The following is a 26371-nucleotide window of genomic DNA, read 5'->3' as shown; positions in this document are numbered from 1 at the left end:
AACGTTTGTGTTTTGCCAAGTTCCCCTCCATCTTCTCCTCGCCCCCCCCCCAAACCACAAACGCCGATCAGCTCCTGATTCATCCTGGCGCTCGGATTAAAAGGCAGGACGTGCCTCAGCCGCTTTGGGCACGAGGCAGCGTGGCGGCGAGCCAGAGAGAGAGACGGCAGGGAAGTGACCAGAGGCTTCCACAAAAACCACCAGACATCTCCTCCACCCCCTCCCTCACCACGCTCTGTTCAAAGGAAGGTTTCTGCAGCGCTTTGTGGTATAGGTCAACAGGTCGCTGGCACACAAGATGAAGGTGGGGTAGGAGAGAGGGACACGATGGAGAATGAAAAAGAGCCGCAGCTGAACCGACCTGACGTCACACGTGATCATTTCATATTTCAAAAGAAAACAAATGTTTCTTTTTTGGAAATTCAAAAAAAAAGGTTGGAACGTTTTTGGTCTCGTGTTTAATTCCTGATCTCACATTAGAGCAGCTTCCCCGTTTCTTTCATGAGAGCCAGTCAGTTTTACCACAAAAGTATCAAAAGTTACATCCACTCATAAATAGCATGTCTTCCCTGAACATACAATAGGCAATTTTTTTCTACATTAGCCCATCATGTATCCAACCATCCAAGAGCACATTCGGCATTAACAGCTGGAAACACCGCCCAAACTTGCAACTCCGCAGTAAGTCAGTGTTATGAACGGAAGGGCAGAGCAAGTTTAAATATCTTTTCTAGCCTATATTTCAATCTTGTAATGCCACTGCTTTAACCTGACTCCACCAGATGGATCGCTTCGCATTTGCTCGGCATATCCATCTGGGAACTTACCGTTGGAGAACTTTTGGGAAGGGGCGAAAAGCCTGGTTAGCTGATTGGATAAACCATCTGTCTATCACCACCTATAGTTGGTGATAGACGGGCCAAATCAACCAATCAGATCAAACTCTTGCCGAAACCAGGTCGGGAAAAGAGAAAAAACATCTTTTCCTCCGAGAAAAGCCTCCAGTGCCGTTTATTTTTGCTCTTCTTTCAATGAAGGAATACTTTCTCATTCGGATAAAACTTGCTGCGATAGCTATGCTCATCTCATCCGTGGAAGCCGCCACGTTGTTTAGACTGAACAGTTGCTTCTCGTTGCGTCACACCTAAACCCGCCTCAAAACCAACGCTGATTGGTCGGTCGTTTGGTGAATGGCTCCAAATTTTCTCTCTCTCAAGATGCCAGACTGATCCGCGAGTAGAAAACTGGAGCTTGCGAGGTCAGGACGGTCTCACAAGGCTAACAATGCTTTGGGTATTTTTTAAATTAAAATGATTTGTAATACAGCAGACTTAGGGTTATGTTATAGCCCTGCTTGTTTTTAATATAATTAATTGTAAATAATTAATAATTAAATATCTGTATTGACTTTGAAAAAAGCTCCACAACAGCTACTGAATGGATCCTGTGGTGACGCCTTTTCTAATTCAAATCCATTTTTCTCCTTACGATAAGGAGAATAAAACATTTTTTTATTTCAATGCTGCGGACCAAAGCTTAGAAATATTAATCAAATCAATTAATTTCTTTTTTGCTAGCATCACTGTGCTCAACCCTTTAAAAACCAGCGTGTTGGAAAAGTGTTAACAGGTGTCGTCTGCAGACGTGCATCACAAACGTCATACATGTACGAAATGTTAGTTTAACTACAACATTTCAAGTGTTTCTTATATTTTTCTTTTCTAAATGTTTCTTAGTGGAAGGTTAGGACTTAACATCCCGACCTGATGAGGATAATTACAGTAAATGATCTGGTTTGAATTAGGCAGCGATGTGTGCTAATGTCTCGTGAATGTTGTTGTAAGAACCCGACTCCCTCCGGTGTTCTTTTCGCGTCGCTGCTTTGTTTGGCTGAGCGGCTGAAACCAGATCTGAGCCGGCTGGGTCTCCTACCTTGTAATACTTGGCTCCGCTTTCATTCTGGAACAGAGTCAGAGTCTTGCTGTCCAGCCTCCAGTAATGTCTCTTCCTCTGGAAAGACAAAACCGAGTTCATCAGGATACAAAACTTTATAGCTTCAACAGGGTTTACTTCAATACATGCACGCACATATGGAGGATTTCAGCCACAGGATTAGACAAAGCTCTTCTTTCACTGTACATACATTTCTATTTTATGCCACTTTATACTTATACTCCACTATATTTCAGGGAAATGTTGTACTTTTTACTCCAGTTCTAAAGATTTTACATACAAAACATATGATCAGTTTTTAAAATATGATGCATTATTTCAGATTAAAGTACCCAACAGGATTTAAAGTAGTTAAAAGTAGCTCCATATCAACCAGCTGCAACATTAACGTACCACTTACATGTTATTGCATCAATAATAGAGCTGCAAAGGTTAATCGCTTTGTCTTTGCAGCTCTGTATATTTGCTATATTTTGTGTGTCTGTCTCCTTCTGTGTGTGTGTGTGTGTGTGTGTCTCCTTCTGTCTGATATCTGTCTGTCTGTCTCCTTCTGTGTGTGTGTCTCCTTCTATGTGTGTGTGTGTGTGTGTGTCCTTCTGTCTGATATCTGTCTGTCTGTCTCCTTCTGTGTGTGTGTGTGTGTGTGTGTGTGTGTGTGTGTGTGTGTGTGTGTCCTTCTGTCTGATATCTGTCTGTCTGTCTCGTGTGTGTGTGTGTGTGTGTGTGTGTGTGTGTGTGTGTGTCCTTCTGTCTGATATCTGTCTGTCTGTCTCCTTCTGTGTGTGTGTCTCCTGTCGGTCTGTCTGTCTCCTTTTGTCTGTCTGTCTGTCTGTCTGTCTGTCTCCTTCTGTGTGTGTGTCTCCTGTCGGTCTGTCTGTCTCCTTTTGTCTGTCTGTCTTTCTGTCTGTCTCCTGTGTGTGTATGTCTCCTTCTGTCGGTCTCCTTCTTGTGTGTGTGTGTGTGTGTGTGTGTGTGTGTGTGTGTGTTTTTTTGTCTCTCCTCACCAGGTTGTCGGTGCTGGTGTAGTGGACCATCCAGCCCTCTTTAACCATGGTGGCGCTTTTTCTCTTGGTGTGTTTGATGGACTGAACCACTCGCATCAGAGGGATGTTGCTGCTCGTGCACGGGCTGCACGTGGGACGGATAAAACACACAGAAATGCAAACAGACATTTTAGAATGTGCAACAACTCGTCTTGTCCCTCCCCTCATTACCGCACCATTGAGGTGCCCTTGAGCAAGGCCCTTAACCCCCAACCTCTCCAGTGGAGCTGCTCAGTGGCCAGCAGATCAGACTGTGGTTGTACTGGGCAGCTTCCAGGTATGAATGTGGAACTGTGTGAATGTGACAGGTCGTCGCTGCAAATGAGAATTTGTTCTCAATCAACTTAAAGCGCCCATATTATGCTCATTTTCAGGTTCATAATTGTATTTTAAGGTTTGTACCAGAATAGGTTTAATTTTCGAAAAAACACCATATTTTTTGTTGCAGCTCCTCTTTTCACCCTGTGTTCAGGCCTCTGTTTTAGCTACAGAGTGAGACCTCTTTTCTTCTTCTTCTGTACTATCTTTGATTGCACTCGCACATGCTCAGTAGCTCAGATGTAGCTCATGTCAGCTAGCTCCATAGACCGTAAAGGAGAGGCTGTTTCTCCAACTTCGGTCAGTTCCAAGGCAGGTTTAGCTGGGAGACTTCTTCTAAACCAGGGCGCACATGTAAGTAGTTCTTTTGTAGATTATGGTGTACTTGTGTGTGTTGTAGCAGTGCTTTACTATTGAGAACAAGGTAACGTTTGCGGTTAGCCAGCTCATTTTGGCTTGTGACTTAGAAAGCCGTGCAGATTTTGAACAGCTCACCTCACATTCAGAAACTGTAACTCACTCAGAACAGCATGGATAGGTTTTTTTCAAAGTTTGTATGCGTGTGGGAGCACCAGAGACACAAAATAATCCCAGAAAAAGTGATTTTTTCAATATATGGGCACTTTGATAAAGGTTTTTAAAAAATAAGGTTGAGTTGTGTACCTGATGGCTCGGAGCGTCTCGTCGTCCTTCTCACCGTCCGTGCAGCCGTGCCCCTCGATGAAGAAGAGCTTGTCGTCCTGCTCGTCCAGGCTGTGGCCGCCGTCGCTGTTGGTGTCGCAGTTGTCCACTTCCATCGTCGCCTCCGAGTCCAGACTGGGACTGGCTGGTTCTGCAGAGTCCAGAGTCGGAGTACAAAACGTTGGCTTTGATAAAACACTAAGATTTCTAGGGCACACCCCAAAATTCTGGTTCTAATAAGTTTGGTTTTCCATTTTGGATTTCATTTTTCTATTTTTGAACTTTTTGTTGTCCTTTTTTTCTCCCAACTGATACGCTTTTTTTTTGTTTGTTTTTTAGGGAAGATACCGATTATTAGTACTTAATGAGACAGATAACAGATATTTGGAATAGATATGCATTTACAATAAAAATTTTTTTAATCTTTTAGTCAAAATTAACAAGTTTGTTTAAATGCTTTAAGCAATTATTTAATAAAACTGGAACCTTAAACACAATCCACAGTAAAAAATTAGAAATAAAAACAAAAATAGCTTCCTGAAGTTTTAACATGCTAACAGTTTGTTTACAGGTGCTGCAGACTGTTTACAGAGCCGGAGCGGCGCCAAAGTAGCGCACTTTTTAAATAATTAACTATATCCGTTATCGTAAAATAAAACACCGATACAGATAATCTGCAAATTGCCAAATACTGGCCCCGATAATCGGCCAGGCCGATAATTGGTCAATCCCTATTATCTATTGTAACTCAGTTTTACTACCCTTTGCTACAACTGTATTTTACAGAAGGCTTGGAAAGATAGAGCTAGTAAGTCTTATGAGAAGGATTAAATTGTTTGTTTGTACCTTGTTATAACTCAATAAAGAGAGAATAAAAAAAATAAAAAATAAAAAACCTGAAAACTGCACTGAAGTAAACAGGAAAACCTTCAGGTTCACATACTGGGGACTATATTCTCAGAAGGCGAAGCACTGCTACTTCTGCTACTTGGGCGGAGTGATTTGCTCGCAGCAGCTGAGAAGCCCCGTGGTGAGGAGCACAGATTAACAACGGTGCTTTCAGGTGTTGACGCTAATCACTCCGCCCAAGTAGCAGTGCTTCGTCTTCTGAGAATATAGTTCCCAGTATGTATATGGTTACAAGATAGCTGTGTCCTTGTTATTTGTACACGCTGTGACTATACAAATCCCAACATGTAAATAGGAACATGTTGGCGTTATTTTGTCACTTATTGGGAGCAGTAGGCTAGATGGAGCCGGTTACCTCCAGGATCTGTGCTAAGCTAGGCTAACGGTAGGTGCCTCTGATAGAGTTATGACACACACGGAGATGAGAAGGGTATGTATGGACTTATCTAACTCTGGGGGATACGGGGAATAAGACAAAGTCCCAATAAGTCGCTGTGTTCCCTTAACATCGTGGTAATTTTGTGTCTCAGTTTGTCAAACTTATAGCAAACTACTGGAAACCTGCTCGCGAGCTACTTTTTGGAGACCCCTGCTATTATGGATAATGGTCTGTCACTGCATCGATTCAGAATCGTCCATGTCCGCATCGCGATGCATCGATGCAATAATTAATTTCAACACCCAAAAAAAAAGTCCTTTATTACGGTTTTCAGTGTTTCCTTTAGGATTTTTATTTTTTAGCGGTAGGGGCAGCAACACCCCCACCCTCATGAAACGGAACTGACACTTTGCTGCAACACAAACAAATATATTTATTCACCTCTATTCACATACACAATGAGGCATATTTTCCGTTGTGATTGAACTGTATTTTTTGAGTTACTATATAGGCCAACTTTGATCTTGACATATAGGCTAAGCATTCTGTAGCAAATAAAAATAAACCCACTATTAATTACATTATCTTAATGCAGGGTCACTACTTCAGCATGTAAATAATGCACCTAAAATACAAACGTTCTCCGACATGCACTCTAACAATGCAGCCCTATTTCTGATACAGTGGGGGGCTGCCACGGTCAAATCAACACAGAGGAAACACTGGTTTTAATTGTGAATACTTATAAAAGGAGATGACCTTTGTGGACCTGAGGTAGACAGGTATCCCAGCATGTATTTCACATCAATCAGAGGCGACGGCGGAAGACAGCCAAATACACAACTGTTGTATTGTTGTATCAACTGCTATCGAAGTCTTTTTGGTGAGAAATCATCGATTTAGCTATTCAAATATGTTCGAAATATGCCTCACCAGCTCCCTTGGTGGACCGATTTCTCTCTATACATTGAATGAAACTTTTTAAAAGATAAACTTTGTCCTCAGAAACAAATGCAATATTTGTTGCTTTAAATAAGTTTGTCTAAATGGTGAACTCAGGGCTCATGTTTCTTTTAATAACATTGTACAACAGCGCTGCCTCTGTTTGCCCCTTAGATGTAAAAATATCGCCAAACTTAAAATGTAATATGTATAAATCCAAATGAACAGAACAGAGTGGGGTGCGATATGAGACTTTGTTTTATTGTAAATATACAATGTTACAGTGAGGACAACAGGTGCGTTGTGTGTGTGTACACGGTAACAGTAAACTCACCTCCGTTAAAGTCGACCTCACCAAGGCAGTCTCGAGGTATTTTGGCCGCACATCTCTTATGGCAGTTAAATTTACAATCTACAGCAGAAGAGGAGAAGATGAGTAGAACATTCATCCATTCATCCACTGCGGTACCAATGGATCGGATGGAATATGTTGTTACCTTTGCACTGCATGCCCTGGCGGAAGAGGCCCTTTAGCAAGCGTTTGCAGTACTGGCAGATGGTGGGACGAGTGTAGGTGTGGACGGAGAAGGTGTGAGGGACTTTGACCCGACCCAGGACCATCTTCTCCATCCAGATGGGACGTCCGCTCAGCAGGGAGTTACGCTTCCCGGCGCCCAGGAGGGGGCGCTGCTTCCACCAGGAGGGAGGGGAGGGAGCGGGGGGAAGGAGGGTGGAAAGTTAGAAGTTTCTGTTCAGAAGTTCGGAAAATATATTACATTTTAAATAATTGGTTACAGATCATAACTCGGTCGATACTGGACTTCTGAGGACAATAACGATGAGTATATGAGAGTGTAAAACAATCTGGTAACAATATGTCAGGCAAATCTCATTTTGTCATGATCTCAAAACACAAGCATACATTTTTCAAAACATTTCTGAAAGGACTCTGACCAAGATAAAGGCTGATTTACGGTTGTACCTCGGCTCTATGCAGAGCTGATGCCGTAGCCTACGTAACTGGCCTACGCTGTTTGTACTTGTGCGCTGGTGTCTGCGTCGTTCTAGTGTATATCTTCAAGAGAATAGCACAGCCGGTACGTGTGTGTGTGTGTGTGAAGTGGAATATCGTGGATATAGACTAGAGATGGTCCGATACCATTTTTTGCTTCCCGATACCGATTCTGATACCTGAACATGTGTATCGGCCGATACCGAGTACCGATCCGGGTTATATATTTTATTATGTTTTAAAAACTGTATACTACTATCTCTGTATGGATGTGATATGATTTCTCAGGTTTAACTCTTTGTGAAACATGAACAAAGACCAACAATGAATGTCAAAGAACTTTCTTTTATTCTCCAGTTTGACAGTCCGTTATAACGGAAAAAGAACATAAATAAACTACTTTAACGTAGATTTTCTTTAGGGCTTTATTACGTGGTATCGGATCGGTGCATAAACTCCAGTACTTCCGATACCGATACCAGCGTTTAAGGCAGTATCGGAGCCGATACCGATACTGACCCTAAGGTGAGTCCTGCACGTCAGGACTCACCTTAGGGTCCGAATCTACACGTACCTACACCAAATTATTCACAAAATTTACAACATGGGACTCAGAGATGGGGCATCAAATGTGTTTTAAACTCCCTAAAAGAAAGATCATCTGCATACAGTGAAGTAGCTGGTTAGCCTGGTTGAGACCAGACCCTTCTCAGTTGTAACTGCGCTACAGTCGTCGCGTAAAGCCGCCTCAACGGTTGTGATTGGTGTAGAGCCCTCCTCAGCGGTTGTGATTGGTGTAGAGCCCTCCTCAACGGTTGTGATTGGTGTAGAGCCCTCCTCAACGGTTGTGATTGGTGTAGAGCCCTCCTCAACGGTTGTGATTGGTGTAGAGCCCTCCTCAACGGTTGTGATTGGTGTAAAGCCCTCCTCAACGGTTGTGATTGGTGTAAAGCCCTCCTCAACGGTTGTGATTGGTGTAGAGCCCTCCTCAGCGGTTGTGATTGGTGTAGAGCCCTCCTCAACGGTTGTGATTGGTGTAGAGCCCTCCTCAACGGTTGTGATTGGTGTAAAGCCCTCCTCAACGGTTGTGATTGGTGTAGAGCCCTCCTCAGCGGTTGTGATTGGTGTAAAGTCGCCTCAGCGGTTGTGATTGGTGTAAAGCCCTCCTCAACGGTTGTGATTGGTGTAAAGCCCTCCTCAACGGTTGTGATTGGTGTAAAGCCGCCTCAGCGGTTGTGATTGGTGTAGAGCCCTCCTCAGCGGTTGTGATTGGTGTAAAGCCCTCCTCAACGGTTGTGATTGGTGTAAAGCCCTCCTCAGCGGTTGTGATTGGTGTAAAGCCCTCCTCAGCGGTTGTGATTGGTGTAAAGCCCTCCTCAGCGGTTGTGATTGGTGTAAAGCCCTCCTCAGCGGTTGTGATTGGTGTAAAGCCGCCTCAGCGGTTGTGATTGGTGTAAAGCCCTCCTCAGCGGTTGTGATTGGTGTAAAGCCCTCCTCAACGGTTGTGATTGGTGTAGAGCCCTCCTCAGCGGTTGTGATTGGTGTAAAGCCCTCCTCAGCGGTTGTGATTGGTGTAAAGCCCTCCTCAGCGGTTGTGATTGGTGTAAAGCCGCCTCAGCGGTTGTGATTGGTGTAAAGCCCTCCTCAGCGGTTGTGATTGGTGTAAAGCCCTCCTCAGCGGTTGTGATTGGTGTAAAGCCCTCCTCAGCGGTTGTGATTGGTGTAAAGCCTGCCTCAGCGGTTGTGATTGGTGTAAAGCCTGCCTCAGCGGTTGTGATTGGTGCCTCGATTTTGGAGACATTGGAAATGGGCTCTTCGCCGTACTGACTTGCAGAGCAAATCTCAAATTTGACAGAAGGCTAGTAGCTGGTATAATCCCTGGGATTTTATGTTGTAAATAATTTGATGCGTACATATTGATTGTATGGTTTGCAAAACTCCCCCTAAAAAGTGTTTCCCCCTCGACTTTAAAGCCACCAAATGGAAATAAAAGGGAACAATCACGGTTCAGCAGGTTCAGCTGAGAGATCCTCACATTTAGAGAACTGTTTGTGAAAAGTGGAGCACAGATGAAATCTGTTCTATCCACTAGAACAATGACCGTCCTTGTGCAACGTGCAGCTTATAGACGCCGGTCCTGGTAAGAGCAGGAAGTGTGTGACACAATGGGCCTGAATTAGTTCAGAACAGTAAATCCACCTTCTTAAAAATCACACAGGTTTGGGACGTCGACTCAAAGTCCGACTTATCTTTAAAAGAGCTTTTAACATGAGGTGTAACAATGATGTGTTTATCATGGAGCAGAGACATGAATCATAGTATGAGGAGGAACTCCCAGAGCGCTCACGGTGTTCTTGTTTACATACATGAAAATGCCAGAGGGGACAAAGAAATGACTTTGGCCCTATAAACTGCTGTCTGAACATGTCAACATGCTGATTTTCTGATAACAAACATACACGCTTGTCTTCTGCCAAAAATGTAACATTTCTTTAAATTCAGATGCAGACATTTGCTCTTTAACTTCACATTTTATTATTATTATCAAGAAACTTCTCTTGCTTCTTTTTGTCATTTGTACTGTATTCATTTCACTTCAGTTAAGTGTAAGTACAGATCTTCTAGTAAATTTGTGAATGGCCTGATTTTATTTTTGCGAGGTGTATCATGTGTTGGACTGTGATACATACTGCATTAATACTGAACTGTTTTAAGTTTAACAGCAGCGGCAAAGGGCAAATGTTCCATGAACAACAACACAATAAGAAGAGATTTTGTGTTGAATGAGAAGAAGCCTTTTCTCACTGTGTTCAGATGAAAGAGAGAGAGATAGTGAGTGTGTGTGTGTGTGTGTGTGTGTGTGTGTGTGTGTGTGTGTGTGTGTGTGTGTGTGTGTGAGATGGAGCTGATAAAAAGTGTGTTTGTTCCAGTTAGTGTGAAGCTCTGACTGTGAGTCACTTTGTTCACTGGTTTAACAGGGATGGAAAATCCAGTGGTTTGCCTCCAGCCATCAGATCAGAGAGAGAGAGAGAGAGAGAGAGAGAGAGAGAGAGAGAGAGAGAGAGAGAGAGAGAGAGAGAGAGAGAGAGAGAGAGTGTGTGTGTGTGTGTGTGTGTGTGTGTGTGTGTGTGTGTGTGTGACAGAGAGAGAGAGACAGAGAGGTTAACTACTGGAAATGGCTCATTGGTTGCACAACGTAGATCTGCAAGCGTGGAAAGTGTGTGTTTGTGTGTGTGCATGTGTGTGTGTGTGTGCGTTTATGTGTGTGTGTGTGTGTGTTTTCATCTCTACACTGACTTTCACGTCACCAACGCGTGTTTGTATGAACTCGAGTCACAAAGTCTAAACTCCTGAAACCTCGTCGGGTTTGCCTATCCAGCCTTTCCCAGCATGCATCTGGGTGAGAGAGGCAGGGTACATTCTGTCACGTGTATGAACAAGACAACCATTCACACTCACACAGTCACACCTAGAGGCAACATTTAGAGTTTCCAGTTCAGCAGACCTGCACATGTTTGGACTGGGGGAGGAAACCGGAGCACCCAGAGGAAACCCAGACGGCAGGAACACATACAGAACAGCAGCGGAGCAAAGTAACTAAGTACATTCACTCAAGTACTGCACATAACCAGGGAATTTCTATAAGTACAGTACTTGTACTTTGCTTCAGTATATAAATTGTATGCAAACTTTGTACTTTGACTCCAGTACATTTATCTGACAGCTTTAGTTACATTGCAGAATAGGATTTATTTAAGTGCTGCCTTCATGTCAATGCATCAATACTAATAATAATCCAATGTTATAATACAAAGTGTTTAGGCGTATAATGAGTACTTTTACTTTGATAGTTTAAATACATTAAGCTGATACTTTCTTAGGTTTAGAATGCAGGACTTTACTTGTAACACTGTAGTATTTCTACTTTTACTTAAGCAGAAGCTCTGAATACTTCTTCCACCGCTGCAGAAAAGTCAAGATTAAAAGCCAGGTGTTTGTTGTTGACGATGTTGTTCGATATCTAGCGCATAACCTTAACGTCATCGTTCTCAGCCACTCCCTCTGTTCACTGATTGTACCGGCAAAGATTTGGCCGGAGAAAACCCAAGAATATACCGCAAACCCAGACGGAGTGCTGAAGGGAAATGAAAATTGAGCAGAAGTACGTAGGAGGGCGGGGCCAGGCTAACAAAATGTGTCTTTAGAATAATTTTATGGAAAGCTGCTGTTGAATGCTTCGTCAGATATTGAAGTCTTCAATAAGTCAAACATTTCCTGATTTAACTCAGGACTTTGCCTAAGTTCAGACTGTATTTCATCAGGCAAAGAAAGAAATAAGTTTGTTTTATAAAAACATTTAGGCTAACAGCACATTTCTCAAAATGAGAAACTAAAAAGTTTATCGTTTTGGTGTTGAAAACTTCAACCAACGGCCCCAAGAAAGCTTCTTCTAAAGTATGGTCTAGGATGAACGGTGGAGCTAAAACGGGACATTGTGTAAAACTATTAAGAGATATAAAACAAATATATAAAAAACTGTCTTAAAGGTACACTGTGTAGTGTTTTAAGTATTTTATTAGATAAAATCAATGTCTTCATTCATAAATATGTCCTCATTGGTGTAAAATGGCCTCTTCCAATGATCTGACTTAGAATTAGAATAGAAGAATTTCTTATCTGTATTTACATTGGATGGGCGAGTCCAAGGAGGCTTCCATGTCGTTCCACCATTTTGAAAATCTCTAATTGCTTAGAGGGACATAGAGCGCTAGCCTTCCTGTCTAGTTAATCCACAATGCGTTTTTGTTCAGAGCCAGCGTCGCGTGACTGAAACCAGCTGAGACGGAGATCAGTGAGAGGCGCTTGTCACCGCCCCGGCACATTTGAAAGCCTGCAACCAGAGCTGTATAGTAACGAAGTAGAACTACTCAGTACTTTAGTAGTACATTTTAAAATAAACTACTTGCAATACTTACAAGTACAAAAAATCTTGAATACTCTAGTACTTCCACTTAAGTGTTGTGCTTAAAGAGCACTTCAACTTCTACTCAAGTCACTTTTTTAATAGAGCACTTGTACTCTTACTCAAGTATGGTACTTTCTCTAGTACTTTATACACCTCTGCCTGCAACCGCCCTTTAGTTCATAACGGAGGATCAGACTTATGCCGAGTCACAGGAGAAGGAATCCTCGTCACCAAAAAAGCGAAAATTGGAAGACATGTTGTCATAGCTTCTTGGCACATAACGGCTACCGTAGTTCCAACACGCATTTGAACAAGCGAGGCGCTAGAGAGCACTATTTGTTTGAATGCAAAATACAATTTCACCGCTAGCTGGGAGAAATTCCTACACAGTGGACCTTTAAATGAATTTATCTGTTGTGTATTTCTGATGTTTGCCCTGCAGGAAAATCAAACTCCTCCAGAATATTCCTCTGACTGACCGATAAACACACATTCAGGAGAAACTGTAAAACTGATGGACCCTAAATACAAAGTCGGAGGCGGCAGACCCACCTCCTCCTGCGGTGTCGGGGCGAACTCGGTGGATGGCGGACGAGCGATGGACATGATGGCGCCCGGCAGCGAGATGTTGGACAGCCGTCTCTTCTTGACCCCGCTGCAGTTGTTGGGGATCTTGAACGCGCACCGTTTGTGGTAGTTCAGTCCGCATCCTGCAGAGAAAAAAAAAAAAAAAAAAAAAAAAAGAACATCTGAACTCTCATGTGATTTCGTTTTGATCCTCCTATTGTTCAGCTTTTAGTTTGTGCGGTTGTCTTCTAATCTTGATTTGATTTATTTAGCACACGTGGGGAAAAACTTACATATACGACAAAATAAGTAACCCTCAAGGAGCTTGAAATGTTGGGTTCCCTATAAAAATTCAACATAAGTAGCATATAGAAAAAAAGAACATATAAAAAAAGGGAAAGAAAGGAACAAATAAATGAGGAGAGAAAAGGAAAAGTAATCCAAAAAAACAAAAGACAAGAGACATTTTAGGCTACTGATAATTTACATTTTTTTCACAGATTGTTTGAATCTGGTGATTTAAGTTTCTTATCGAGTGATGTGCACGACAAGATGTGAAAATAAAATGGTTCATCCATGCAGCAGAATGCAAACAGAGATAACTAGAGCTGCAAAGATTAAGCGATTAAAATCCATTAGTTGTCAACTATTTTGACCTACGTCACGACCAAATGACAGATCCAGAGTGGCTCGGGGCAGATCCAAGAGTTTTAAACTTCAACAGAGTTGAAGGAAGTTAACACTTGTCAATGGAGAGTGGCCAGACTCTCTGGACTAATGAAATGTACCAGAGTCTGGTAGGACCAGGCTAGTGGACCAGAGTCTGGTAGGACCAGGGTAATGTACCAGAGTCTGGTAGGACCAGGCTAGTGTACCAGAGTCTGGTAGGACCAGGCTAGTGTACCAGAGTCTGGTAGGACCAGGCTAGTGGACCAGAGTCTGGTAGGACCAGGGTAATGTACCAGAGTCTGGTAGGACCAGGCTAGTGTACTAGAGTCTGGTAGGACCAGGCTAGTGTACCAGAGTCTGGTAGGACCAGGCTAGTGTACCAGAGTCTGGTAGGACCAGGGTAATGTACCAGAGTCTGGTAGGACCAGGCTAATGTACCAGAGTCTGGTAGGACCAGGGTAATGTACCAGAGTCTGGTAGGACCAGGCTAGTGTACCAGAGTCTGGTAGGACCAGGCTAGTGTACCAGAGTCTGGTAGGACCAGGCTACTCTCTCTCTCCACTTTCACGTCGGAGCTGTGATTGAAGGCGGACATGCCCCAAAAAATCAACTTGAAAAAAAAATAAGTACATAAAATCACAGCCATGACACCCAAATCAAAAGTCAGGTAAATGAAATTTAAAGAGCTCAGGATGTGGGTTAGAGAGGTTGTTGACGTTTGATACTTTGAATTCACACCAATGAACAAAAGTCTTCACCCATGGAGGATCCCCTGTCCTTCGCTCCCATCGCTCAGATTCTGTTGTTAGTTTGAAGCTTTTTAAACTGCTTGAACCTGCAAAACAAGTTGCACAAGAGGAAGACGTATTTTTCTGTGCTGACGTCAACAATCGAGCGATGCTCTTCTCTGCTTGGCATCACTACAGTTGATATTCGCTCTGAGGCTTCTGAGCGCTGAGATTGGGACTTGAAAGATGTGAAAAATACTCGCAGGAAGTCAGCGAGTCCATGAAGACATCCTGCTGTACAGTCGCTGCAGCTTTCAGGCTCGAACACCAGTGGAAATGTGTGTGCGTGTGTCTGTGTGTGTGTGTGTGTGTATGTGTATGTGTATGTGTATGTGTCTGTGTGTGTATGTGTTAGTTTGGCCGTGGCAGGAATCAAACCGCTGAGCACAGCCTCCGTATATGTTTAATCTGTCCGAGAAGGAGAGGGACGAAGCCAAAGCTCGGTTATTTTTCCCACCCCTCATTCATCTTTAAATAGTTCCTGTATATTTTAAAAATTGTGTATGTCAGGGTTTTCCCCGCCGTTGTGAGGGTTAGGTGAAGCATCCGAGCCGTTTTGGGCTGCACCTAGGCCGAATGAATGTCACTAAAAGACTTTTTTGTCTTTAAGCTTTTTGAATGATATTTATTTATTTAGTATTGATTTAGATTTTCTTATGTTTGAAGCACAGATATGGACATAATAATGCTACAAAGTGATGTGAAAAAGAGACGCAAAACTACCACAAAGGGACACACAAAGAATACAAAGAAACAAAAATGATTACAAAAGAGAAAATCCCACAAGAAGACAAAAGAAATGTATGGGCAAATTGCAAAATGTAACATTTTCTGGAGGAAGGACCCATAAAGGTCCCATGACATGCTGCTTTTTGGATGCTTTTATATAGACCTTAGTGGTCCCCTAATACTGTATCTGAAGTCTCTTTTATATAGACCTTAGTGGTCCCCGAATACTGTATCTCAAGTCTCTTTTATATAGACCTTAGTGGTCCCCTAATACTGTATCTGAAGTCTCTTTTATATAGACCTTAGTGGTCCCCTAATACTGTATCTGAAGTCTCTTTTATATAGACCTTAGTGGTCCCCTAATACTGTATCTGAAGTCTCTTTTATATAGACCCATTTCTGGGTCTGTAGTTATTGAGGAGGTGAGACACCTTTATATCCCCTGCGCACCTAGGTTGTCCACAAACCGAGGGAAAACACAGTATGTGTATGTATCACATATTTTAAAACTTGATTAAATTTCATAAAACAATCATGACAAACCCAGAATTAATCCAGGAAGCTGAACTTCCAATCTCTCAGCGAGTCGGAGGTCAGAACAGTCAAGTTTTATACGTTTAAAATAATTTTTCAGTTCTTCGATCATTACATATTTCACCCCGCAGCGACAGTCACTCAGAGGGAACGACGTGCAGCTTATTTGTCTCCGTTATTCTCATTAAAATCTGATTTCTCTTACATCATGAGCACACACAGATCACGTCCTCTCGTAAAAGTTTAATTGACAGGAAGCTTGTGTGAATGGTTTCAAATGCCCAGATATCCTGACGATCCGTTCCTGCTCTGCCTGACACCTGTTTGACTTTATAACTGTATAGATTTAATGTTTCTGGAGCTGCTTTTCAGGTGATGTAAGTCCATATCGCAGGTCCTCAGCTCCGTTTCCTGTCATTCACTTTGTGTTTTGTCAGCTTGTTAACTAGCTAATCATAGAATCACAATCACGGTTGTTAATAGAACAGAATAGAATAGAATGCCTTTTATTGTCACTGTACACATGTACAACGAGATTAAAAGCAACTCCTTTTCCAGTGCCAACATGTACGTAAAAAATATAACTACATGGAATAAAAAAAGTAGTGCAAAAAGGGGGGGGTAGGCTGCACAGTTGGGACACTACATACATATTAAAAAATAAGTATGGTTTATATACAGTTTATATACTGATATGCAGTGTGGGTTATTGCACATTATTAGAATATCGCCCAATTGTGGTGATCATATTAAATGAGTAATAGATATTGGACAGTATACAGGTATTGCATATTAATGGAATTGCACAGTATTATCAATATTATCAATAGTATTAAAGGTCCCATGGCATGAAAATTTCACTTTATGAGGTTTTTAACATTAATAGGAGTTCCCCCAGCCTGCCTATGGTCTCCCAGTGGCTAGAAATGGTGATAGGTGTAAACCGAGCCCTGGGTATCCTGCTCTGCCTTTGAGAAAATGAAAGCTCAGGTGGGCCAATCAGGAATCTTCTCCTCATGAGGTCATAAGGAGCAAGGTTACCTCCCCTTTCTCTGCTTTGCCTGCCCAGAGAATTTGCCCCACCCATGAGAGAGAGAGAGAGACATCATGGCTTTCAAACGAACAAAGTGGCAGTTGGTCAAGGCCACACCCCCACCCTCCACCTTGCCCCCGCCCCCTAGGTCTATATAAATGAGACTTCAGATACAGTATTAGGGGACCACTAAGGTCTATATAAAAGAGACTTCAGATACAGTATTAGGGGACCACTAAGGTCTATATAAAAGAGACTTAAGATCCAGTATTAGGGGACCACTAAGGCCTATATAAAAGAGACTTCAGATACAGTATTAGGGGACCACTAAGGTCTATATAAAAGAGACTTAAGATCCAGTATTAGGGGACCACTAAGGCCTATATAAAAGAGACTTCAGATACAGTATTAGGGGACCACTAAGGTCTATATAAAAGAGACTTCAGATACAGTATTAGGGGACCACTAAGGTCTATATAAAAGAGACTTCAGATACAATATTAGGGGACCACTAAGGTCTATATAAAAGAGACTTAAGATCCAGTATTAGGGGACCACTAAGGCCTATATAAAAGAGACTTCAGATCCAGTATTAGGGGACCACTAAGGCCTATATAAAAGAGACTTAAGATCCAGTATTAGGGGACCACTAAGGCCTATATAAAAGAGACTTCAGATCCAGTATTAGGGGACCACTAAGGTCTATATAAAAGAGACTTTTGATCCAGTATTAGGGGACCACTAAGGCCTATATAAAAGAGACTTCAGATAAAGTATTAGGGGACCACTAAGGTCTATATAAAAGAGACTTCAGATACAGTATTAGGGGACCACTAAGGTCTATATAAAAGAGACTTCAGATACAGTATTAGGGGACCACTAAGGCCTATATAAAAGCATCCAAAGAGCACCATGTCATGGGACCTTTAAATACTAAATATTGCACAGTAGGTGAGTAGAAGAAAGACCGGGGGTTGGGGTGTTAGACTGTGAAGTCAGTGCATGTCATTTGCACACTGGTTCCCCTACTGGAGGAAACCAGAATGAATGAAACCTTTCTTGTGCAACATGAAACTGCATTAAGGACAATAAAACACACAGAGGAAATGATCCAATCACGTTCAACCTAAGGCTGCAACTAACGATTATTTTCATTGTCAATTAATCTGTTGATTATTTTCTCCCGAAAAATTGACATTCAGGGAACTGAGGCTACATTTACATCGCTACGTTTTGGTTTACAAGCAGAGTTTTGAGCCCAAAGTGATCTCCGTTCACACCAATGTTTTTTAGCTCCAGTAGAAGAACTAATCTCTGTTTAAACTAACACGCCCAAACCAAAATATCGCATCAACATTCTGGTATACTGGGCATAAACACGAGGCCCCGAGACTCCGCCCACTGCTGGTAGTTGCCATGGTAACGTTAGAAACCTGGTCAAAGAGAACGAGACATTGTGACTGTTAAGACCCAATCATGTGGTGACACGTTGGCGTCGGTGTTGCCAAAGGTCTCCGTTTGCGGCCGTTGAGACGGGTTAAAATGTACGCATTTTCAGCTATTCACGTGTATGCCTACGCTGTATATAGCTGATGTAAACATACCCACCACGTGGCCTCGCCACGTTGCGTGTTATCGCGAGAACGCGAGGTACTATCGCAAGAACAACGTCACACGCCTATAAAAAAAAAAAAAAAAAAAAAAATGGTTGGGTTTATGAAAAGAACACAGGGAAAGGCTTTAGTAACAAAACAGTGACAAAAACACGGAAAATAATGACAAAAACACGCTTAGGAACACAAAAAATGGTTGGGTTTAGGAAAGAAACATTGGGTAAGGCTTATTAAAACAAAAAATAAAAACTGATGAAACGGCTGAAAAATCGCCGCACGTGGGACGCAAACCCGAATGTGATTATGTGTCTTGATAACACGCAAAAACGGAATACAAATTGGCGTGACATACATACACCAATTCATGAGATCAGTCTGAATAAAGACCTAACTAAAGACCAGGGGTAAAATTGGGATTTGTTCAGTGGGGGGGCTCACCTTATGGCGGTCCGGGGGTATGCCCCCCCGGGAAATTCTTTGTAAAAATAAACCATCAAATGGCACTTTCTGGAGAGTTTTGTGTATTTTGTAGTGTATTCAATTGAATAGAAGTTGAAAAGTATTTGCAAACCATTGTATTCTGTTTTTATTTACGTTTCACACAACGTCCCAACTTCATTGGTATTGGGGTGTGTAGAAAACATTGACATTTAAAAAGCTGGAATCAGAGAAGTTTTACTTTTATTTTCATAAAAAAGTGACTCAAACCGATTAATCTATTACCAAAATAGTTGCAGATTCATTTAGTAGTTGACAACTGATGCAACAACCTGATGTGTAGCACATGATGAAGCATTTGTATCATGACTTAATGCACGTCAGTTGAATGTGTTTTAGCTTCAGTCCGTTCATTCAGGATGCAGGTGTGAACCACAGCAGCACCCAGTCAGCACAGCACGACGAGACCTTAAATAACCCAGCAGCAGTCAAAACTCCCCGCAGCATTGTAGAAATGCACCATTCAGAAAAGTTCACCATTTCTTTTCAGATTCAGATTCACTTTATTAGCCATTTGCAGTGTAACCTGTATTGTAAAAAATGTGCAAGTAGCTCAAAGTCAACACATCAGAGGACACAACACATCAGAGGACACAACATAAAAACAGACAAACAAAGCCACATGAAGTCTCAATATTAAAAATGCTCAATATAAAAATGCTGTACAATGAAATCCATACATAAATTTAAAGTGCCTAGTTTAAGATGCTTTGTTCAAAGCAATCACAGCTTGTGGCAAGAAACTGTGTAAATGGCGATGAGTAGAACATTTGGCAGAACGATACCTTCTCCCTGAGGGAAGCATCTAGAAGAAAGCCCCTGCTGGATGGCCTGAGGCATCATTAGCCAGTTGTAAAGCTCGATTCAATAGTCTAGCTTTATATGTGAACTCCAGGAGCAGCAAAATGCAGCCAATAATTCTGCTGGCTGAGCAAACCACTTTATTCAAGGCCTTCTTCTCTTTTTGAGTGAGATTACCAAACCACACAGTAATACAACTGGTTAGGACACTCTCAATTACACAATAGTAAAAATTCAATAAAATCTTAGTATTTTGAGTAAACTCTCGAAGCCTACGTAAAAAGAAAAGGCGCTGTCTCGCTTTCTTAGCAATATTAGTCGGATTAGAGCTCCAATTCAAATCATGAGAAAGAGTCACACCCACAAATTTACATTTTTCAATAATCTGCACATCAGAATCATGAATAGTAATAGGCAACTGAATCCTATTGTGACAAAAATCAATAACAAGTTCACAGTTTTTGCACAGCCCCTAATGCATTGGCCTGTAACAACTATTACATAATCATCCAATTGTCAATTTGTTTTACATATTCACGGGTTAACCGCAATTAATTGCTAACATTAGTTAAAAGTCTTAAGGGGTATGACTGGTAATTGTTGATAAAGTTTAGATATGCAAAATCGTAATTATATAAGTGATTATTGGTCGGACGATATCATTTTTATTATTATTTCAATTGTTAGTTGTTGGCACTTCTTCTTATACACGTTCATAGCAACAGAAATGACAAGGTGACAAAATGTAATTTTTTTTTACAATTGTAGAGGTGTGGTTTACTTTCTAATAATAATAATAATAATAATAATAATAATAATAATAATAATAATAATAATAATAATAATAATAATAGATTGAATTTATATAGCGCTTTTCACGAACTCAAAGTCGCTTCACAGGCTGTGTATTTCTGATATTACATTATCTTGGTCACATGACAGTGATATATAATCAAAATATGTATCCTGGGATTCATCAAAACTAATTTAAAAAAAAAAAAAGTAATAAATAAACAAATAAATATTTAAAAAATTTGACTGAAAGAAACAATTATATATCTTTAATCGCAATTATTTCTGAGACAATTCAAGGGCGTAACTTTGGGTTCAACGTTGAGATCTCCAACTATCTAGGGAGGTCCCGGGACCTGTCTGCATGGATCGCTAAAAGAGACCTAAACATCGGGGAAAAATGCAGAAATTGTAGAAAAACAAAACATTGAAAAAAAGAGACAAATACCTCAGTGTGTGTGTGTGTGTGTGTGTGTGTGTGTGTGTGTGTGTGTGAGACTGTGTGTGTGTGTGTGTGTGTGTGTGTGTGTGTGTGTGTGTGTGTGTGTGTGTGTGTGTGAGAGAGAGAAAGACTGTGTGTGTGGGTGAGACTGTGTGACACTGTTTGTTTGTGTGTGTGTGTGTGTGTGTGTGTGTGTGTGAGACTGTGTGTGTATGTGTGTGAGAGACTGTGTGTGTGTGTGTGTGTGTGTGAGAGAGACAATGTGTATGTGTGTGCGCGTGACCGTGTGTGTGTGTGTGACACTGTGTGTGTGACACTGTGTGTGTGTGTGTGTCACTGTGTGTTTGTGTGTGACAGTGTGTGTGTGTGTGTGTGTGAGACACTGTGTGTGTGTGTGTGTGTGTGTGTGTGTGTGTGTGTGTGTGTGTGTGTGTGTGTGTGTGTGTGTGTGACACTGTGTGTCTGTGTGTGTTACATTCTCCGATTTTCTGGTTACAAAAAAATGCCAGAGGCTTGTCTTTTCTTCCCAAAACAAAACCCTCCAAAAAAAAAAAATGCAAGAAAAACGTTGCGAAAGCAAGAAAAACGTTGAGAAAAAGCCCAGAATGAATCATCCCCCCCCCCCTGTAAATTAAGCCTAACCTTGTTACCACATTCTTACCTTCACACTTGAGGCCCTGTCGGACGAGCCCCCACAGCATCTCCCCGCAGTCGTCGCAGAAGGCCGGTGCCTTGTAGGAGTGGACGTACAGCGCGTGAGGTCGGATCTGGAAGTCCTCGGCTGTGGCCAGAGCTGAAACCAACAAACACAGAGCGGTGAGACAAACAAGGGACGACAAGGGACGACAAGGGACGACAAGGGGACGACAAGGGACGACAAGGGGACGACAAGGGGACGACAAGGGGACGACAAGGGACGACAAGGGGACGACAAGGGGACGACAAGGGGACGACAAGGGACGACAAGGGACGACAAGGGGACGACAAGGGACAACAAGGGGACAACAAGGGACGACAAGGGACAACAAGGGGACGACAAGGGACGACAAGGGACAACAAGGGACAACAAGGGACAACAAGGGACAACAAGGGACAACAAGGGACAACAAGGGACGTTCCCATCCTGCCATTAGTTGGAAAGGAACACAACTGGCTCTGTGGGTTTTTGTGTCTCTTTGTGGTCGTGTTGTGGCTCTTTTTGATCATTTTTGTTTTCTTTGGGCTTGTTTTCAGTCCCTCCCGAAAAATGTGATTATGAGATCGCATAATCAGCCAAAAACGTTAAAAAAATGTTTTTTCAAATATGCCTTTTTTTGGCCGCATAAATTGCCGGTTTCCGCGCAAAAATATGCAAGGCTTGCATGATTTCATAATCCCCACATTTTCATTGCAAAAAAAAAAGTCCCATATATATCTTAGCAGAAAGTTGAAAAATGTTGCGTTTACTTCACACAATAGCAGCCATTTTCCCCCGTTGCCATGGGAACGTTATGAAGTGACGTAATTACGCGACGTGAACATCATCGAAAAGCAGGGTGTTGGAGGGGGGAATCACTTTTTTCCTCTCTTTCATCAAACCGCAGTTTTTGCAAGTCCCTGCAATTTCATCGCATTAAATTGCATAAATATCATATCATTTTTTAAGAAAACGTGCTGCATAACCAAGGATTTTTGCCCGTAATAATCACAAAAAAAATCTGCATTTTTCTAGAAGGACTGTGTTTTAGGTCTCTGTGGTCATCCGCCGTCTCTTTGTAGTTGTTTTTGGTCCCTTTGTGGTAGTTTTGCGTCTTTTTTTTTTATTATCACCATATCGGTGTCTGAAACGTTGGAAAAGCTCGAGCAGATCCTAAAAAACAAACACTCAAAAAAGCTTAAAGACAAAACTTAAAAGCTAAAGAAGTCCAACTTCAACCACTGGATCTGAGAAAAGTATTTTTAGTTACATTCACTCAGCTGAGGTGCCGCCAAAAACGGCTCGGGCAGGGAAAATCCTGGAGGTATTTGTTCAAAAATGATATTTCTTTACATCGCCCAGCTGTAATAGGTCACACTGATTACGGATTTTGCATCAGTAATCTACTTCTTTTCTTTGTCAATAAATTTATCTAGTGATGCCCCGATGTGAAAATTGTGGCCGATACCGATAACCAATATTAATATTGCTGTTGTGGCCGATACCAATATTTACCGATGTCGATATCTCTAGAAAACACAATTTTTATGATAATCAAATAAAGAACTATTTTCAAAACGCTTTCTTTTTTTTTTTTTTTTACTTCTTTTTCCGAAATGACTGATATTGGGCACCTTTACCTGTGTGCAAAATATGACTGTCATCAGATTTTCAGAAGAAAAAAAGTATAAGGATATAATTATATATAAGTTGACATCGAACCAATACCGATTTGTTAAAATAATTACCATATCGGCCGATATAATATCGTCGACCGATGTATCGTGCACCACTAAATGTATCTTATCTTGAACTGCCACTTTGTATTTGCAGCTGTAAATGCCGCCTATGAAGAGATGCCTCCAGTGTTCTACTAACGGAGGCTGAGATAAATAGTAAACGGAGCTCTGCAGGGTTTTGCAGCAGCAGCAGGAGCCGAGGGAGGAGGAAGTGGTCGGGGGTTTGAACTCGGTGCGGTTTGGGCTCCGACTTAGTCTTCTTCCTCCTCGCATAACCTATAGCTGCCGCTGCTCTCTGCGTCTGGGCGCTCAGCTGGTAAAGTGTCAGCTTTAGTTTTTACAACCCAACCTGTCGACACGACTCAGGAAATGGCAAATCGCATGGACAATATTATGGTTGGAGCGAGCAGGGGGGGGGAGGAGGAGGAGGAAACCAGATCTGAGGCGACCATCGCCGCTCACACTCAGAGGGGGATTAACGAGAGAGACAAAAACAACTAGCTATATAATATAAATATATCAGGTGCTTTAACTCTCCCGTTGTCCTCGGGTCAAGTTTTCTAGATCAGAAATTTGGCCCAAAAATAACATGAATGGTTCCATGCAACGCTCTTTGCAAATATAATTAAAAGGTTTTTTAAAAAAAACGTCAAAATTATTTAAAGAATTATTAAATTATTAAAAAAAGTGACAAAAGCACCAAAAACAATTAAAAGTGACAAAAGCACCAAAAACATTTTTTTCTTTAAAGCGACAAAAGGCATTGAAAGCCTTGAAAACAGCAGAAAAAAGCTTTGAAAAAAGCTTTGAAAAAAGCTTAAAACAAGGCAATAATGTTTCCAAAAAAGGCACAAAAACATTGAAAAAGGTGTCGAAAAAACTTACAAGTATAATATAAAAGATTAGAAATATATGCAAATAAAATAAAGATAAGTAATAAATACAAATAAGATAAAAAGATAAGTAATATGTACAAATAAAGATAAAAAAGATAATTCATACATACAAATAAGATAAAAAAAGTTAAGTAATATGTACACATAAGATAAAAAGATAAGTAATATGTACAAATAAAGATAAAAAAAGATAATTCATACATACAAATAAGATAAAAAAAGATAAGTAATATGTACAAATAAAGAGACAGATAGGTAATATAAATAAGATAAAAAGATAAGTAATATGTACAAATAAACATAAAAAAGATAAGCAATATATACAAATTAGATTAAAAAAAGATAAGCAATATGTACAAATAAGATAAAAAGATAAGTAATATGTACAAGCATAATACAGGCAAAATCAAACCGTACAGAAAACTAAAGATGAAGATATTTGAAATGTGTAATATAAAGGAGCAGTTCTGCCTCGGGAGGACAACCCAAGGGTTAAAGGAGGGTGTTCAGTACTTCCCAGGGCTGTCCCTCCCTAGCTTTGTAGAAGACTTGGGTCATCGTATTTTCGAAGGGGTCCTCATTCAAGAAAATGTTATGTTTCTCAATAAAGAAATATGCCGTTTCACATCATTTTAAAACCCTTATTATATAAACACCATATCTGTGTCTAAAATGTTGGAAAAGCTAGAGCAGATAATCAATAAATAACACTCACAAAGACGTCCACTGGGGAACAAACTACATTAGATGTGAAAGAAGTCATTTTGTTAAGTTTTGATGCTCTCATTGTTTTTTCACACATATTCGGTTTACGTGGTGCCCAAAACGGCTTGGGCAAACCCCGTTTTCGGTCATTTCTATAGTAGGCCCGTTTGAGATGAGCCAGATCAGCACAGAATCAATCACTGGCGATCGCCGCCCAATGCATGCTGGGTTAGATTTGTGTCCGACTTGATCCCGACTTGCTCTGACGTCATGCACACGTGGGCAACGGTAACCTCACGGTAAACCTCCACCGATAGCAAGATGTCCCTCTTTTCGGATGTCCGTTACCTTCCTCTTTCTTTGTGTTGGCGTTCTAACCTCCGGTGGATTTGTGAGGACTAGGGTTAACTGCTCCTCAGATCTCTGCAGGGTAAATCCAGACAGCTAGCTAGACTATCTGTCCAATCTGAGTTTTCTGTTGCACGACTAAAACTACTTTTGAACGTTACACATGTTCCACCAAAACTAGTTCCTTCCTGGGGCTATTTTGCAGCGGCTTTCACGATTGTGATTGGTTTAAAGAAATGCCAATAAACCAGATCATAAACCGAAAATAATCTGGTTTTTAAACTGCACGTAAACACACTGACTGTCTCCCTCAGAGGATGGAGTTTGTCAATAAACCAGAGCACGTTTTTCTCCCATCCCAGAATGCTGTGTGGACTACCCAGACCCTCCTCAGCAGAAGCAAGAAGCTGTTTGGAGTGATCAAGGGGGTAAGATTCGCTTCAGAACTCGAACCTCCCATTTTGTTGCTACAAAGAGATCACCTCCTGTTAGCATTCCACTGACCGCCATTTATTTTTACGTCACTTGACTGCGAATAACTTTACATCTGAAGCGTTTAAAGACTATTTGCTCACAAAGTAGCCACCCTTTGCTTTTTTTGATAACTCTGCAAACCCTTGGTGTTCTCTCAATGAGCTTCATGAGGTAGTCACCTGAAATGATTTTACCTTCACAGGTGTGCTTTGTCAGGGTTAATTAGTGGAATTTGTTCCCTTATTAATAAAAAAGCAAAGGGTGGCTACTTTGAGAAATCTAAAATATAAGACATGTTTTCAGTTATTTCACACTTTTTTGTTAAGTACATAATTCCATATGTGTTCATTCATAGTTTTGATGCCTTCAGTGAGAATCTACAATGTAAATAGTCATGAAAATAAAAAGGAAACTCATTGAATGAGAAGGTGTGTCCAAACTTTTGGCCTGTACTGTATATATGTCAATGGGAGTGATGTAGAAGCTGCAGGTGTACAGGCTAAATGAGATCGAGAGATTATTTAAAATGGTAAAAAGAGAGAGTTTCTCACCGGAGAGGACCACCTCGACCAGGTCGCCTTCGTGGATCTCCTCCACCACGGTCAGACGCTGCAGGATGTTGTCCGAGTTCAGGTCGTGGCGGAAGAGCAGGATCTTGTCGTACATCCCGAAAAATCCACATTCAGGGAACTGAGGAGGAGAGGAGGAAGAAGAAGAAGAAGGTCAGGGATTGATGTTGACTCACCTTGTGCAATTAATTGAATTTTGATCGCGATTTTGGCTCCTAACGATCACAAAAACAATGTTGTTGAGAAAAACTATTATTCCGCACATTGCATTTAGCAAGTAAACTCTTATTTTTGT

At 41.3% G+C, this 26371-nt stretch overlaps 1 protein-coding gene across 3 annotated transcripts in view; it reads right to left on the bottom strand.

The window, feature by feature from the left end:
• Positions 1-26371, bottom strand: part of LOC114573105 (serine/threonine-protein kinase D3) — a 67683-nt gene that overhangs the window by 14602 nt on the left and 26710 nt on the right. For all 3 annotated transcript variants that reach the window (XM_028605043.1, XM_028605044.1, XM_028605045.1), the window contains 8 exons: positions 26059-26197; positions 21331-21462; positions 12756-12913; positions 6723-6912; positions 6560-6637; positions 3978-4146; positions 2958-3081; positions 1933-2010 (listed from right to left, as the gene is read on the bottom strand). In XM_028605043.1, the coding sequence (XP_028460844.1) occupies positions 1933-2010; positions 2958-3081; positions 3978-4146; positions 6560-6637; positions 6723-6912; positions 12756-12913; positions 21331-21462; positions 26059-26197 (1068 nt within the window). The remainder of the gene's footprint in view (positions 1-1932; positions 2011-2957; positions 3082-3977; positions 4147-6559; positions 6638-6722; positions 6913-12755; positions 12914-21330; positions 21463-26058; positions 26198-26371) is intronic.

This window comes from Perca flavescens, chromosome 18 (assembly GCF_004354835.1).
Source record: "Perca flavescens isolate YP-PL-M2 chromosome 18, PFLA_1.0, whole genome shotgun sequence".
NCBI lineage: Eukaryota > Metazoa > Chordata > Actinopteri > Perciformes > Percidae > Perca > Perca flavescens.
The sequence above is the reverse complement of the archived record's forward strand: the minus strand, read 5'-3'. Positions and strand labels throughout refer to the sequence as shown.